The sequence below is a fragment of the Lingula anatina genome, chromosome 6, assembly GCF_051362555.1.
Source record: "Lingula anatina isolate TDL-2025a chromosome 6, LinAna3.0, whole genome shotgun sequence".
Classification (NCBI taxonomy): Eukaryota; Metazoa; Brachiopoda; class Lingulata; order Lingulida; family Lingulidae; genus Lingula; species Lingula anatina.
The window spans coordinates 13124614-13139258 of NC_141772.1; the positions used below are offsets into that span (position 1 = coordinate 13124614).

Here is a 14645-nt window from a genome sequence, read left to right on the forward strand (position 1 = left end):
AATACATAAAAATTCATGGGGAATTCAGCATTTTATACACTCCAGACTAATCCACCATTCTCTTGCACAATATACATTTCTGTATGGTAAATTCAATTCTATTTATCAAAATGAAAACAGCCATTTAAGTTGAAAAATAAAACACTAAAGACGATAGCTTGACAGATTTATAAAATTTCATCTTTGAATTTCCAACAAAAGGCATTAAGTGGCATATCATGAATCCTTTAAATTTTGACCACCGGTCAAAAAGAGACCAAGGGTCTCACCTGGGCCTTTTTTAACTCTGAAATTCATGACAAAGAAAACTGAAAGAGGCTTTTGCAGTTCCAATTTACCCTGTGGTTGTTGCATTTAGGCGGGAAAACTGATACGGTCGAGACCCTGATGTGTGCCTGAGGAATAGTTTCAAATCAATGTCAGAAATAAATGGGGATCATCCAAAACTGACAAAAAAATTTTTGTGAGAATCTGCATGAACTGGAATTAACTTCTCTAATAAGGGTGAATCACGGTGGATTTTACGATCATTCATGAGACTTTGGGCAATCTAGGGTGTGACTAATCTCCACTTTTCACCTGTGTTCACGTACTACTTGACAGCAAGAGTATCTCACCTATAATATATGCAGTAGAAATTAACATTCAGCTGGACCTGAAGACTATGTCAACCACGAAGCCAACAGAGATCTAACTCAAATGAAAATGTTGTTTTTATAATCGAACATGTTGCTTATGGTGTCAACACTGGTACTACTGCCTTCTGAAAATGGATCCATTCATACATGTATCAATGCCATAAATTAACAGATCTCGCTCTTGGAACAACCAGTGTGTGCATAAATATTAATACAGAGTGATATAAAATGCGCGTGATGCATTTCTTAGGAACACCATCAAAAATTCATAGCAGTGCCTTCGATGATAGCTACCTTGTCCGCCTTAAAATTATAATTGTTAGTTTTAGTATTCGACTCTGCATTCATGTATCTCAATTGGGAATAATCATTACAATGAAAATAATCCATAAAATTCACAACGGATTATCCTTCAGTTAGTATTGTCTTGTACAGTATGGAATATTCTTTTCATCTGAAATCTAACCCATTATATAAACTGTAATCCATGTTCTCACATGAACATTTTTTTATCTAATCTGTAATTATGCCTTTATAGAGATGGGAGATGACCATGCTTTCCATGGGTGTCTTGCATGTCCATAAAACATCTCCGTGTTACTTGAATCTCCTTTCTTGCACATTTATTTCTTTCTTCCACCACTAAATTCTTGTCACCATCAATAAATGTATTTTGATTTATATATTATTCATATCTATAACTGCTGTCTCTCTAATTGCTCACACTTTCATTATGGAAGTAAAAAAATCTTGGGTCATACATGTAGTGGGCCACGATAAAGCTGTTACCCTCCTTGCAACTACGCAGCTATAACATGTAGCTATAGCAACTGTCTCTAATTGCTCACTTCCATGTCATCGTCATCATCATTGTGGTTACTGGCTCCGTTGCTTTCACTGTATTCGGAGCTGTCCGCCATGATGTCCACGTTCCCATCTGAGTCTGGAGACATGCCCAGTGCGGCCGGGATGTCAGCTTTCTGCTTGGTGTTGATGACTGCGCTGCGCCGTTGGTAGACCAACACATACCCAGCTTTTGTCTTCAAAAGAACACAATGTGATTCAATGAACAGTTTCTATCTTTGGTAAAAATTGTTTATCTAATATAAAGAGACAAAACAGGTTTTTACCTACGACGCATGACATTTTGACCTATTTGAGGAATATACTTTTTTACCATCTTTACACAAAAGACTGAAAAATTATTTCACCTTACTTTTTGGTTTTTTCAAGCACACAGACAAAAAATCATATTAGATCAAAAGTCTTTAAAAATAAATTCTAAGTATGATAATTAAATCAACTGAAACCTATCAATTTAAACAAAACTCAATCCCCTGTTGAGGTTGTACCATGAAACAACATTCCCTAGCAATCTAATATTAAAAAAAAATTTAAGTTAGTTTTCACATAAAAACACAGTTTTCCTTCCAAATATGTAAAGACTTACCACTGCAGCATCTTCAGTGGTCTGGGAGACACTGGAGTCATCAAAGTAATGCCACTCCTCCAGGTCTTTATTCTTGCAGTATGCAGTGTCTGAAACAGTGTATGTGTGACTCATTGTATACTGTATGGCATTTTACTAATCCAAGATAGCGATTAGATACAGCACATGGGGAGTAAAACAGTGAATGCAGCTTTTTCTGAACAGTTCAAATCAATTGTGTGCGCTTGCATGTGTGTGCATGTGCTGGCTTGACCATGAGTGTGAATGTGCAACAACAGAAGTTAGTGTGTTTACTTAGGTGTTCAATTACAACATCCTACACAAAGTGGTTAGAAAGAGGAATCAGTTCCAACCAAGTGTGTGTGTGTGTGAGCGAGCGCATGCACGTGTGCATGAATGTGCAAGCACAGTAATGTATATTTCCGTGTTTACTTACAATGACCTCCTCCCATGCCACCATAATGATTAGACACAGCTATCAGGTCATACAGTAGTGGACCAGCACTCTTGTTAATTACAAAATTCTTCATGTTCAACCCCCTGAAAATATCACAATGAATAATTATTATAGCTGTTAAAACTTTTAAATCATTTTTATTTTACATAAAGCTGAAAAAAATCTTGAACCATTTTACAATACATATTGTGTTTTTGAGAAAAAGACTTCATCAATGCCATTCACGCTAATATATTAGACTGCCCTTTATCTTGATTTCTGTTTACTTATCATCTAGTGGGCACGGTCTTGCAAAATTTCATGTATTTTATGGAATGGTTTACAATGGTCTACATTGATCCGTTTCATTCCCTCTTGGAAACCTGTGCTGACACCCTAAAATGGTGCCAGGCGTGAAAGAAAACACAATCAGGTATATTATGTTAAAGATGGGGCAGTCCATCCCACCCCCCTCCCCTCCCCTGCTCTCCTTGTGCCCACTTACTTGGTGGGGTACTCCACAAAAGTGTCCAGCTTGTCCCTCCAGTAGCGGTTATAAGAGAACCTCTTAAGGTGGATAATCAGGTAATCAGGCAGTGACCAGAGGTCAAACTTCTTGGTGGCCTGTTGATGCTTCTTACAGTCTGGACAATACCTGGGTAAATATATGATATCAGTACCTGGGTAAATATGTGATATACAAATTATAACAAAAACTCTTCTTCTTATGTAAATATATGATATTTCAGTATTAAAATAAAAACTATCAACTTCATAAAGTGTAACTGTAAAGCACATCTGGAAAATATGATTACAATACTTTGCCCTAAACTTCTGTAAAAATGATAACAAAAACAGATAATATAATAATTGCTGAAACAGTAGAGCATAACTTGAGGTGATCAACTGTGGTAATGAAGTTAAAAAAAAAATCTTACCACAAATCATGCTCTCCTAATTTTTCATCAGTTGTGAAGAGATCCAAACATTCACTAAGCTGTATGGGCTGCTTCTGTTGTTTGGCTGCCCTTTGGTTCACAGTAGGGTGGACATCTATATCCTGAAATAAATAAATAAATAAATAAACCCTTTTACACTCAATTAATTTCAATGAATGGCATTGTAGCAAACAGATTTATGTGGATGACACTGGTGATCAGATATAACCAATAAATAAATTTTGCAAACTGAGGATATTCCTCCAATGTAAACAGACAGCACACTTACCTCAGCAGCTCGTTCATCATAGAACTTTTCTTTTGCCTTTGGATGCCAGTCCACTGCTAGGTAGGACCGATCTACAATGAAAACAATATATTTTAACCACCTCACTTTACAATGCATTAAAAGACATTGAATACAACAGACATATGAAGGTAATAGCCAAGTTTAAGTCATGAAATAATTATATTCATATTGATCTTTGCACACACCAACTAGTCTACAGGAAACATTTCTTCACTAGCCTGTCCTGTTAACTGATCACAAATGCTTTAATTACTTTTACTTCATTTTACTAGTTCCAAATCCTTATGTTAGACAAGGCAGCAAAGCTGTCAAATGTACAGACAAAAAGCTGAAAATAATGCACAAAATAGGCTGCTGTCAATTCTGATACAAAAGTACATTATGCTTAACTGCAAATTCAACATCAAAATTTAAATATGCTCAACAGGTAACACCAATGTAAATATATATGAAACAAGCATAAGGCTTCAGGCCCATGAGAGTTCACACTTTGAAAGTGCCAGAATGAGAAAAATGAAAATTTTACACAAAATTGCATAAATTCAATTATAAATGATAACCCAATTGAGCTGGCTTTCTAATTTGAACTGCATGCCAATCCTAAAAATCAAACTTGTAAGTTAAAAATAATAATAATAAGTAACACAGTTTCTTTTCATAATGTTTATTGTAGCAGTGCATTTTTGTCAATTTTGATGTAACATTACATAATAAATTACAGAATAATTATCACCAATTTTTGATTATTGACTATAAATAGCATGGACATGTAGAAAATTTGGTTACCATTCGGCTTTATGTCCATGGGAGCTCTGAGTCCCACAATGAATGGCAACACGATAAATATGAATATTTCACTAAAATGTATTACTACAATAAAAAGAAGCAAATTAGACTGCTTTTACAACTCGGCTGCAATTTAGTCCTGTGTTTCTTTTTTGAAAGTTTGACAATCATAAGTAACATGGTTTACCCATAATGGTCATCATGGCAGCAATACCCAAAATTGTGTTTTCTTCTATTTTGATGCAATATTACATAATGCTTAACAGCATAAAGACCATCAGTTTTTAATAATGAAATACACGTATCATGGATTTTCAGAAAATGTGACTAGCATGGGTCTTCAAGCCCGTGGAGGTTCTAAGTCACACCTTGAAAATGCCAATATGTGAAAAATTAAATTTTCACAAAAAACTGTTTAACTGCCAGAAAAATTTACCAAATAGACTGCATTGCCCACTGAAGCTTTATTTAAGTCCCATGTTTCTTTCCCTAAGTTTGAGAACAGTAAGTGACATGGGAGCAGTGTCCAAAATAGGGGTTTCTTCAAATTTTGATGCAACGTTACATAATGTTTAACAGCATAATGACCATCAATTTTTAATAATAAAATATTGGTATCATGGATATTCAGAAAATGTGACTAGCAAAGGTCTTCAGGACCATGGAACTTCAAAGTCACATCTTGAAAATGCCAAAAAGTAAACAAGACAGCACTGTTCTGAAATGTTTTTTTTCCCATTTTTAACAATTTTTTAACATGAAACAAAATTAACAGTTTACTGCCATTTTTATATGATCAACTAAGAAAATTGATGAGATGGGGAAAGTATCAATACAACAGTGTTAAATGTCCAATTTCCTCCATTCTGAGATTCTGAACATCGTGAATGATTGAATCTGACAGACTGCAATGATATGAGTTTATTTCCATATTTGAAACTCTATTACACAATACACGATAACAAGTTTACCATCATTTTTACACAATCAACTAACAATGTTGTACAGATGCAGGAAATGTGAAACAAACACCTTTATGTATCTTATTAGTTAAATAATGAGACTGTTAACATGCCTAAGAATTGAATCTGAGGAAATGTGAAAAAACAGCATAACTTCTAAAATAATGGCCCGATAATGCCGATTTTCAAACTTGACCTGTATTTTAGTGAGATTGATTACTCCTGTGAGTTTCATGACAACAGGCCTATCGGTTTTCCTTGAAATGTGTTAACAGTGTTGCATATATGTTAAAAAGTGAAAAAACAGCATAACTTCTACAATAATGGCCCAAACATGCTGATTTTCGAACTTGACCTGCGTTTTATGAATATTTATCAGCTCTGTAAATATAAAGCCAAAAAGTAAAACTGTCTTCCACTTATCGTGTTAACGATGAAAGTGCACGGCGACGGCGACGGGGACGGCGACGACAGACGCAGGTGATGGCAATATGTACAGACACATCTGTGTCTGTACATAAAAAAAATAAACTTTGTGACTAGAGTGTGACCTGGATAATATATACACTTACTACTAAACTTGATGGGTTTTCCATCATCTTTCAAAGCACCAATTTCACTGCTCCCATACGAGTTGACTAGGTGGAATTCAAACATTCTGTGTTTTTTCTCCTTTGGTTCTTCCTCTAGTGGCTGTCCCTCCCCCTCTGGCTGTTCCTCCTCTTGCTGTCCCTCCTCCTCTGTCTCTTTGTTGTCTTGCATACTATCACTGTCTACACTGCTAGTTTCCATGTCTGATCCCTCTATTTAGCATAATAAATTTATCTAATTATTAAAACATACAGATTGCCTAAATAGTGCATAAAATAAACATATGCACTTGAGAGGCTCTATGATATTATCAATTTCTTGTACAATCTTCCATTTATCAATTTCTTAAGAGCAAACTCATATAACAATAACAGATTAATAATTTATTTTCAGTTAAATTTGATTTTTTAGCCATAAGTGAAATATTCAGTAGTTGACCCAACCCAATGTAATACATTGTATTGTATATGCTATCCAAAGATTTTGAGGTGTTGAAATTAGTGATGCTTGCAGCAGCTGGAGAAGACTGTACCTCCATTCATTTCCTTCTCTTCAGTCCACCAAATTTCATCTTCTGCTGGCTCCTTTACATAACGACTAGAAAATGTGAAAAGGGTATTGAAATGTGGATCTCATTAAAAGTTAAACGTATTTAGCTAGGTTATAACTAGTCTACAATACACTCAGTCTGTGGCCAACTGATTTGAATGGCCAAATGGGAAAAAAAAGCTCACATAAATCTGTGAGTATATCAGAACCTTTGTAGATATTGATTTTTAGTTTTTGCATGGGATTAATGGAGACATGCCACCTTTGACATTTTTCACCTACTGTCAAAGATAATCTAATATAGAGATATTCAATAATCATTACTATGGAAAATGTTCTCCTGAAACTTTGGCCAGAAAGCACCATGATACCTGTGAGACTGAAATATAAATGCTCCTTACCTCATTTTTTGTAGTACAGAAGTGTAGAGGACGTCGTAAGAGCATGTCTTTCTGGGTACAGCTACCAAGAGTGGCTGTCCAAACAGGGCAGCATGGTACCCTTTCCTAACAGGGAAAAAAATAATACATTACTAACAGCTAATGGACAGCAACAAGTTAAGGTACTGGAGCTAAATCTCATATGAAAACGTATCTTACACTTGTATCAAGCAATGCACCAAGTCTTTTTTTACAATGTTATTGAAGATAAAAACTGTTACTGATAATGCAACAACTTGTGAATTTTAACAAACAGAAGATACCACCATAGCCAAACAACAACTTCCAGCTTTCAATCCAATGCCATACGTAACTCTTGGTTATCATACCCATATATACACCAAACTTATGCATGTCATACCTTTTTTCCCTTAAATATACAGGGATAATCACAGTTTCTGGGTCGTCGTGGCTGCTAATTGGCACTTCATAACTGAAGCCAATAAAAAGTACAAAAACAATAAAAACTTTCCAACTTGTTAAACAAGAAGTAGTCAAAACAGTTCAGATTTTCTTTTCAAACAAGGGAGCAACATTTTAACTTTCCACATCACCTTCATATTAATCCGTCATTGGAGTAACTTATTTGTAAAATACTTACATAAATATATCGTCTCTGTCTAATATGTGATTCAAGCCCTCATCATGTGAGAACACTTTGTGGAACCTATGATTGTAGACATCTGTCACCACCATCTAGAGAAGGAAAGAAAGAGGGCATGAACAAAAACAAGCTCAAACACTGGGCTCACTGTGGAATTCATTTCCATTTCAACTAAGCATGCACTTAAGACAACTCACCAAATTCTATGGCTTATATAGGATAACATGCACTAAACAACAACATCTTATTTCCACTCTTAATTTATTTTAAATTATTAGAAAAAGCTGTAAGTACGAGCCACTTCAAGGTCTCTACTGATGAAGTCTCAATCTTAATCACAATATCTGAATATTAGAGAGGTAGACTCACCTTTTCTGACGGAATATTTGTATGTTTGGACAAAGCATTGCACAGGTCTGCTACAGAGCCTTGTTTGGGTACTGTCAATTTGTACTGGAAAAAGGAATTCAAACCACATGGTGCTATCAATGGACAGAAGGGTCAAAATAATTTTTTCTATTTTCTATCCATACAGCAAAACAAATTCATGCCACGTATTTTCACTAGCTGAACAAACATAACATCACATCTTTTACCACAAAACTTTGTAATGGGATATATTAAACAGAATAACTCTGCCCCGAGTCAAGAATGAAATTGGTGAACTACCAAATATTTACACTAAGGCTTCGTTCACATGCAATGTCTATTTTCTAAATTCTATTTTCTATTCGCGGTATGTCTTATGATCACGGTCTGTGCACTGAATATCCCGCGGCGTAATTACTGGCAGCGCGAGCCAGTTACTATAAGTTACTATAAGTAACTGGCTCGCGCTGCCAGTAATTACGCGGCGGGATATTCAATGCACAGACCATGATCATAAGATAGCGCGAATAGAAAATAGAATTTAGAAAATAGACATTGCATGTGAACGAAGCCTAAGTACAAACCAATCAGACAGACATCCTACTGAACCTACCTGCACTAACTTCTTTGACGGATCTTGAGCAACTAAGAACACTTCAATCTGTCTCTCTTTCTTGTACGGCAAGGGTAATGATAGATAGCAAAAGGGGTCAAAAGTTACAGAATGTTTATCGCATTCAGGACATATAAGCCTAGACTTTAGAAGTCCGTGAAAAGTGTCTACTATAACAGAGTCATTGCGTAACTTGTAACTATCCCAAGCTTCCTTGGCGACTTCCTGAAAAGAAATATGGAAAAACATTAATTAAAAACCTTTGTCCATAAATTTTCTTAAATTTCCAAGAACAGAGATTATACCATTAAGACCTGATGTGAACAAACATTAACAGTTGATAAAAAATTTTTATGTCTTGTCTAGAGACCTGCCAATATTTTGGACACCCTTGAAAAGTCTGATTCACCAATCTGATATCACCAATGACCTTACTCCATTTAACAAACTTGACAAGTCAGTCTGTGAAGGTAAAAAAAAATCAACTCACATGGTCTGGTCTTCCATTTGCATCTTTCACCTCAACGTAAGGCTTCTTCTTCACCCTGTTCAAGTCTTCGTGTAGCCCATCCAGCAGGAATGCCATCAGTTCTTGTGAGTCTTGTTGCTGGTAGCCAGAGAATTGGGGGGCAAACCTGCCTACTGCAATCTGTAGGGAGGATGAAGACAGATTAAGAGAAAAATATTTTCTCAGAAATTTGGTTTCATGGTAATATCAAGCAATAAACTAAAACGTTTGAGTCAAAGTAATATCCACAATTTATCAATGAAAGCCTAAAAAGAGGTAGCCCACAGACTGGTTCGAATAGTGAGAGAGACTTAACAATATGCCACAAACTAATTTTGAGATATTTGCCAACATGAGCTTGGGTTTTTGAAAAAAAAAATATTATTATTGCACCAATACCTATCTTCCTGAAGTTTGAGGCCACCTGGAGAACTGAATTAAAAATCACAGAATTTCACAGAAAAAGCTCATGCCTCTATTTGAACAAACATGGCACAAGCAGGCGTAAAAAACTCTCACCTTGAAATCTCTTGGTATCACATAGCTATACTTTCCCGACCATACATCATGTATAAGGGAGGCAAAGGTCTTGGCTATCTCTCCCTTCATACCCAGTGGGTTATCTAGATTGAGCTCATCTTTCCAGCGATCTGCTAGGAAGTACTCCACCAATGGTGGAACATTGTGCATGCACTGAAATAGGGAGGAAGACATAATCATGAGTATAAATAAAAGTTCTATTTCATGTCAGATTTAATCCAGCTTTTCCAGAATGACCTGATTTCTGTCTGAAAAGCAGAAGTTTACAGCTAGAATTGTAAAGTATGGCAAATATTATGACTTTTATGCTGGTATCAAATCTGACTTTAACTAGACTAAATCCAAGTTTAATCTAAAACAAAACTTTGTCCAGTTCACAGAAACCAACAGCAAAATGATCCTCTAAATCATTTACTTATGACTGCACCCTAAAAACATGATGGTTTTACATCATGCTGAACATGTATGCCCTTACCTGCAAAGCAGAGTTCATAAAACAAGTGTTGCCCAGGTTGCTAAGTCCACAAAGACCTGGGGAAGCACTGCCTCTGTTAGAGTAGTAGGAGCCATAGCCGTGGTTTGAGTAAGAACTACTGCTACCACTGCTGTTGTAGATAGACCTGGGAATTGGAGAGGATGTAATTAATAGCCTGAATTTGTTATGTTACACAATAATCAGATAAGACAATTGCTTGAAACAATTTACAAATATGGAAGAGAATGCATCCAATAGCATAAACATGTCAAATAGACAAAAACCATAAGTACATATTACGATTTCTCCAATTCCTAAAATGCTAAATTTCTTAAGGTAAACAAATACTAAAAAAATACTGGCAGGCCTGCTCTTTGAAATTAACAGTCAAATTATCATTATGAACACCGAGAGAGCATTCAGCATAACTTAGTATTACCTGCTGGTAGAAGAAGTGGCTGTAGACGAGGGGCCAGATTCAATCTGAGTGCTTGTGGTAGCTGTACTAGCAGAGCCAGAATTGTAGGCTGACGTACTCTTGGTCTGCCTGGGCCAGGTACCATCCTCATTCTGCTGCTCCACTACTATCACCTGCACATATAATGACATATTTACCTTGAGACAACAGGTAAGAATGCTTACACAAAGGGTAAGTACAATATTCCAAGGGAAAGCATAATTGCAAACTAGACAGTAGGAATAATTCACAAAAAAATTCCACATATTTCACTTTTACAGTGAGCATGATACAAACCCCAAACTTTGACGGTGCCCTGCATTACACACACCGCACACTAATTGTCAGTTCTAGTTCAACTCACCTGTCCCGAGTAAAAGATACAGTCAATCCTAGTTCTACTCACCTGTCCCGAGTAAAGGCCAGCATCCTGTACTGTGTTGTCAGGTTTATTCAGGTGTTCGTAGGTGTTGGACATGTACTTGTTCCACAGGCGGACCTCTTTGTCATCCGTGATGCTAAATATCCGCCTCATTTCTTTTTCAATATCATCTGCAGTAAGAAAATAATGAAGTGTGTGATGACAATATACCTAACTTGATGCATTAACACAGTGTACTTGCCTTTGTTCTCCCCTCTAATTTAATGTTGCAACTTTAATCCCATTAAAACATCTGAAAAATTCATGTTAAAAGACAAGTTTTTTCCCCCAAATGTTTTAATACCAGGAACAGCACCACTCAGTGAAAGTTGCACACTGCAATTATATTTATATCACATAAGAAGGGTAAACCACATACAATCATCATGGCTACATGCTTCTTCTCAATCCTTCAACAATACTACTTACCAATGGTGTCTGCCCTGCTGAACTGTTTGCTGGTGCAGTGGTCTATGTCTTCATTCTTGCACAGCTTCAGGTCCATGAGATAAACCTCCACCTTGCAGTGCTTTACAAACATCCCCTGCTCTATCACCTTCCTGGCTATGGGTTTCTGAAGAAATGGAGATATGTCTTAGATACTCACATCTTACATAAAGGATATATATTTTTTAAAAATACAGTATGCTTGTTCCTCTTACATAAAACAAATTATAATAATAAAAGGATTTCTTGACTTTTTTCAATAAATAACATTAACACAAGGGTAGAAATTAAATTTTTCACAGCTGTCACAACATCACCAGAGCCCACTATTACAGTGATTTTTTTTTTTTTTGAAAATTTCAGGTTGTTTCTCAAACAATTTTCATCTGAAGTTAAAGACAGTAGCATTCTGAACCAGCTTCACAATATCAAGTGACAAATGCTACTGATGCTACTGCCAATATCAAGCCTAGTTCTATTCCATATGTACAAGACCTTGAAAGCTTTCAACCAAATAATTATTATAATATAAATGCAGGATTATAAAACCAAGCTGAAGGCACCTGCTTCTTGTTGTATAGGAATATTTCACCAGCAGGTTTAACTTTATTGCTTTAAAGAATATGATTTTTTTAAACTAACATTTCTTCCTATTAAAGTTAAATGAAGCAAGTATGAAGTAGGCGTCTGGGTTGCCCTTACCTGACCTTCCACAGGTGGGTACCATGAAGACATCTTCTCCCATCCCTCTTCTGGCACCAGCACATAGTCCAACTCATCTACCAAGTGCTCTTTCAGGGCACCACTCTCTGAAAAAAAAAAAAGCCATCTGAAAACAAATGCCATGAGCATTCACTATCCATCTTTTAACCTTTATCACTTTATCATCATCAGACAAAATATTTGAACCATGAACATGTCCTTGTAACTCACCTACAAGAACAATCATTGTAGAATTGATCTTAATATCGCGATTTTCAAATGTGCTACTTGATATGAAGAGCGAGAGAGAGAGAGAGAAGGGAGAAACATCACCTTTACTGAAAAGTTAAGAAAAGATGAACGCTATAAGCAACATAATGTGAGGAAGCCCCTTTAACATAGATCTAACTAGTACCTGTACTGGCTAAAAACAGCCAATGCAAAGTCAAAAGCTAGAATATCAAATTGGAAAAAGATGAACATCCCATGTAGTAATGAGAGACGGTATAACTTATGCTCTTTGAAATGTACATCCAGGGGTGTAAATAGCAGTATGCTGCTATTAGTTCCAGTAAAGTGATTAGCTGCCTCCCAGATCAATACTCCATGCTGCTGTAGTACATGCCACAGAAACAATCTAATAATCTATTAGGCCGAGACCGACCAAGCGATTTAGGGTTCTGAATCCATACACAACTGCAAGCTTAACACTGGCACTTTTCAAAACCTGCTTTGTAAAATTTATAAAATTTCCAACAATTACTTATTATATGTGTTCAATTTATAAAGATCCTTGATATAAGAGGTCTGAATGTGAAAATTCTACTGGAATTTATCTTCTAAAAGCCACCATTATTGCTCAACTTTATTAATATTCAATAAATCTCAATAAATCAATAAAATGCATCCAGACCTGAAAAATGTCTTTATCTTATAATCAAGGGAGTATTTGGATATTATTTTCACTCCTCTAGAATTTCTTTGGATATACCATCATGCTTTTTCAATTATTATTAACTTACTTAAATAAACTATAATGAAATAATAATAAGTTATCTTAGAGTCTCCAATTCAATGTGAGCTGAGTTTCAACAGTTTCTGATAAATCTTTTCACCTAGTGCTATTTTAACAAGCAACAAAAAAACTGCAAGCTAACTTTTTATGGAAATTAATGTTTAATTTGGATTGCAAACGGTGATAATTTCAATTAAGCTGCAGTTTTCCAGAAGGGGTCAACCTGTTGCTCATTAGACAACTATTTTTATTACTCACATGTTGGCAATGTTGTATCTATACTATGTAGCACACTCATAAGTATCATGAACTCAATTTGACATGTCTCTCTGGGCATCTATCCAGTAAAGCCAGAATGATGTGGCAGAACAACAGTCATTTCAAATCAGCTCTTGATTCAATTCTGCTCAAGGTTGTGCTACATTCCGCTCTTTAGTATCACATCAAAAATACCCTGCAAATATTTCTTATACATTTAGGGTACCTAATTCTTTTTAAAACTATTATAAAATATGATAATCATACTGCAATAACAGGTACTTAATATTTCCTAATTCATTTTAACATTACACAATTCACCTTTCAGCAATGGACTATTGTCAATTGGACCTGGATAGGCTGTTTGTTCTCCAGTGTTGACTGTATCCCATGCATCAAATCCTACATATTTTTTCCACTGCTTGAACCACTTAGCGTCCACCAAGTACCTGAAACATAAGACCGGTTGATAAAAATCATGGAACTATGTACTTACATGATAGAAATGAAACTGATAAAGTGATAAGAGTTCCCCTGAACAAAAACACTGACTCATAACTGCACCCTTATGACAATAATTATTAACAACATAACTCGTATAGTTTATAAACGATGAATCTTTTTGGTTTGTGACAAATTCAATGTTATTAATAAAATTCAACAAGAATTGCAACAATTTAATTAGCGTTTGGTTGCCTTAGTTCCTTCTTAATGAGTGACGTAAATTTCTGACGGAACTTCAGGTATTCTAGCTGTGAAACTGGACTGAATTTCTTCGAAAAATAGCCTGTCTCGGTACATTTAGCGTTTAAATACTTACCAGATATCTCCCTTTTTGAGGGGTTCTTTAATCAACTGTCTAATTTCATTTTTCTGTAGCTCAACATCAGGAGGTCCACCTTCCGCCATTTCGGAAATCGGGTTTCGGAAATACCGACTATTTCTAACAGGACGTTTGATTGGTTGGGTAAATATGGATTGGACTTTGACCTTTCGAATTTTTAACTGTAATCAAAATAAATCTGTGATAAAATTGTTTTATAAAGAACGAATACAGCACTTTAGAATAAATGATTACATAATTTAATCAAACATAACCACAATTCCCTTTTTTATTTTGTCAGGAAGAACTGTCT

The 14645-nt window shown here is 35.6% G+C and overlaps 1 protein-coding gene across 1 annotated transcript; it reads right to left on the reverse strand.

The window, feature by feature from the left end:
• Window positions 1-695: 695 nt before the first annotated feature.
• Window positions 696-14505, reverse strand: LOC106175210 (ubiquitin carboxyl-terminal hydrolase 4). Its single transcript, XM_087014661.1, has 22 exons — window positions 14330-14505; window positions 13831-13958; window positions 12237-12343; window positions 11517-11661; window positions 11073-11218; window positions 10649-10800; window positions 10210-10354; window positions 9714-9887; window positions 9177-9335; window positions 8687-8911; window positions 8074-8157; window positions 7702-7796; window positions 7462-7533; window positions 7062-7166; window positions 6644-6708; window positions 6093-6323; window positions 3752-3822; window positions 3463-3584; window positions 3030-3179; window positions 2525-2628; window positions 2089-2177; window positions 696-1678 (listed from the first exon to the last, which is right to left on the reverse strand). The coding sequence occupies exons 1-22, from the start codon at window positions 14416-14418 to the stop codon at window positions 1475-1477; spliced, it is 2862 nt and encodes a 953-aa protein (XP_086870787.1). The 5' UTR covers window positions 14419-14505; the 3' UTR covers window positions 696-1474.
• Window positions 14506-14645: the final 140 nt, after the last annotated feature.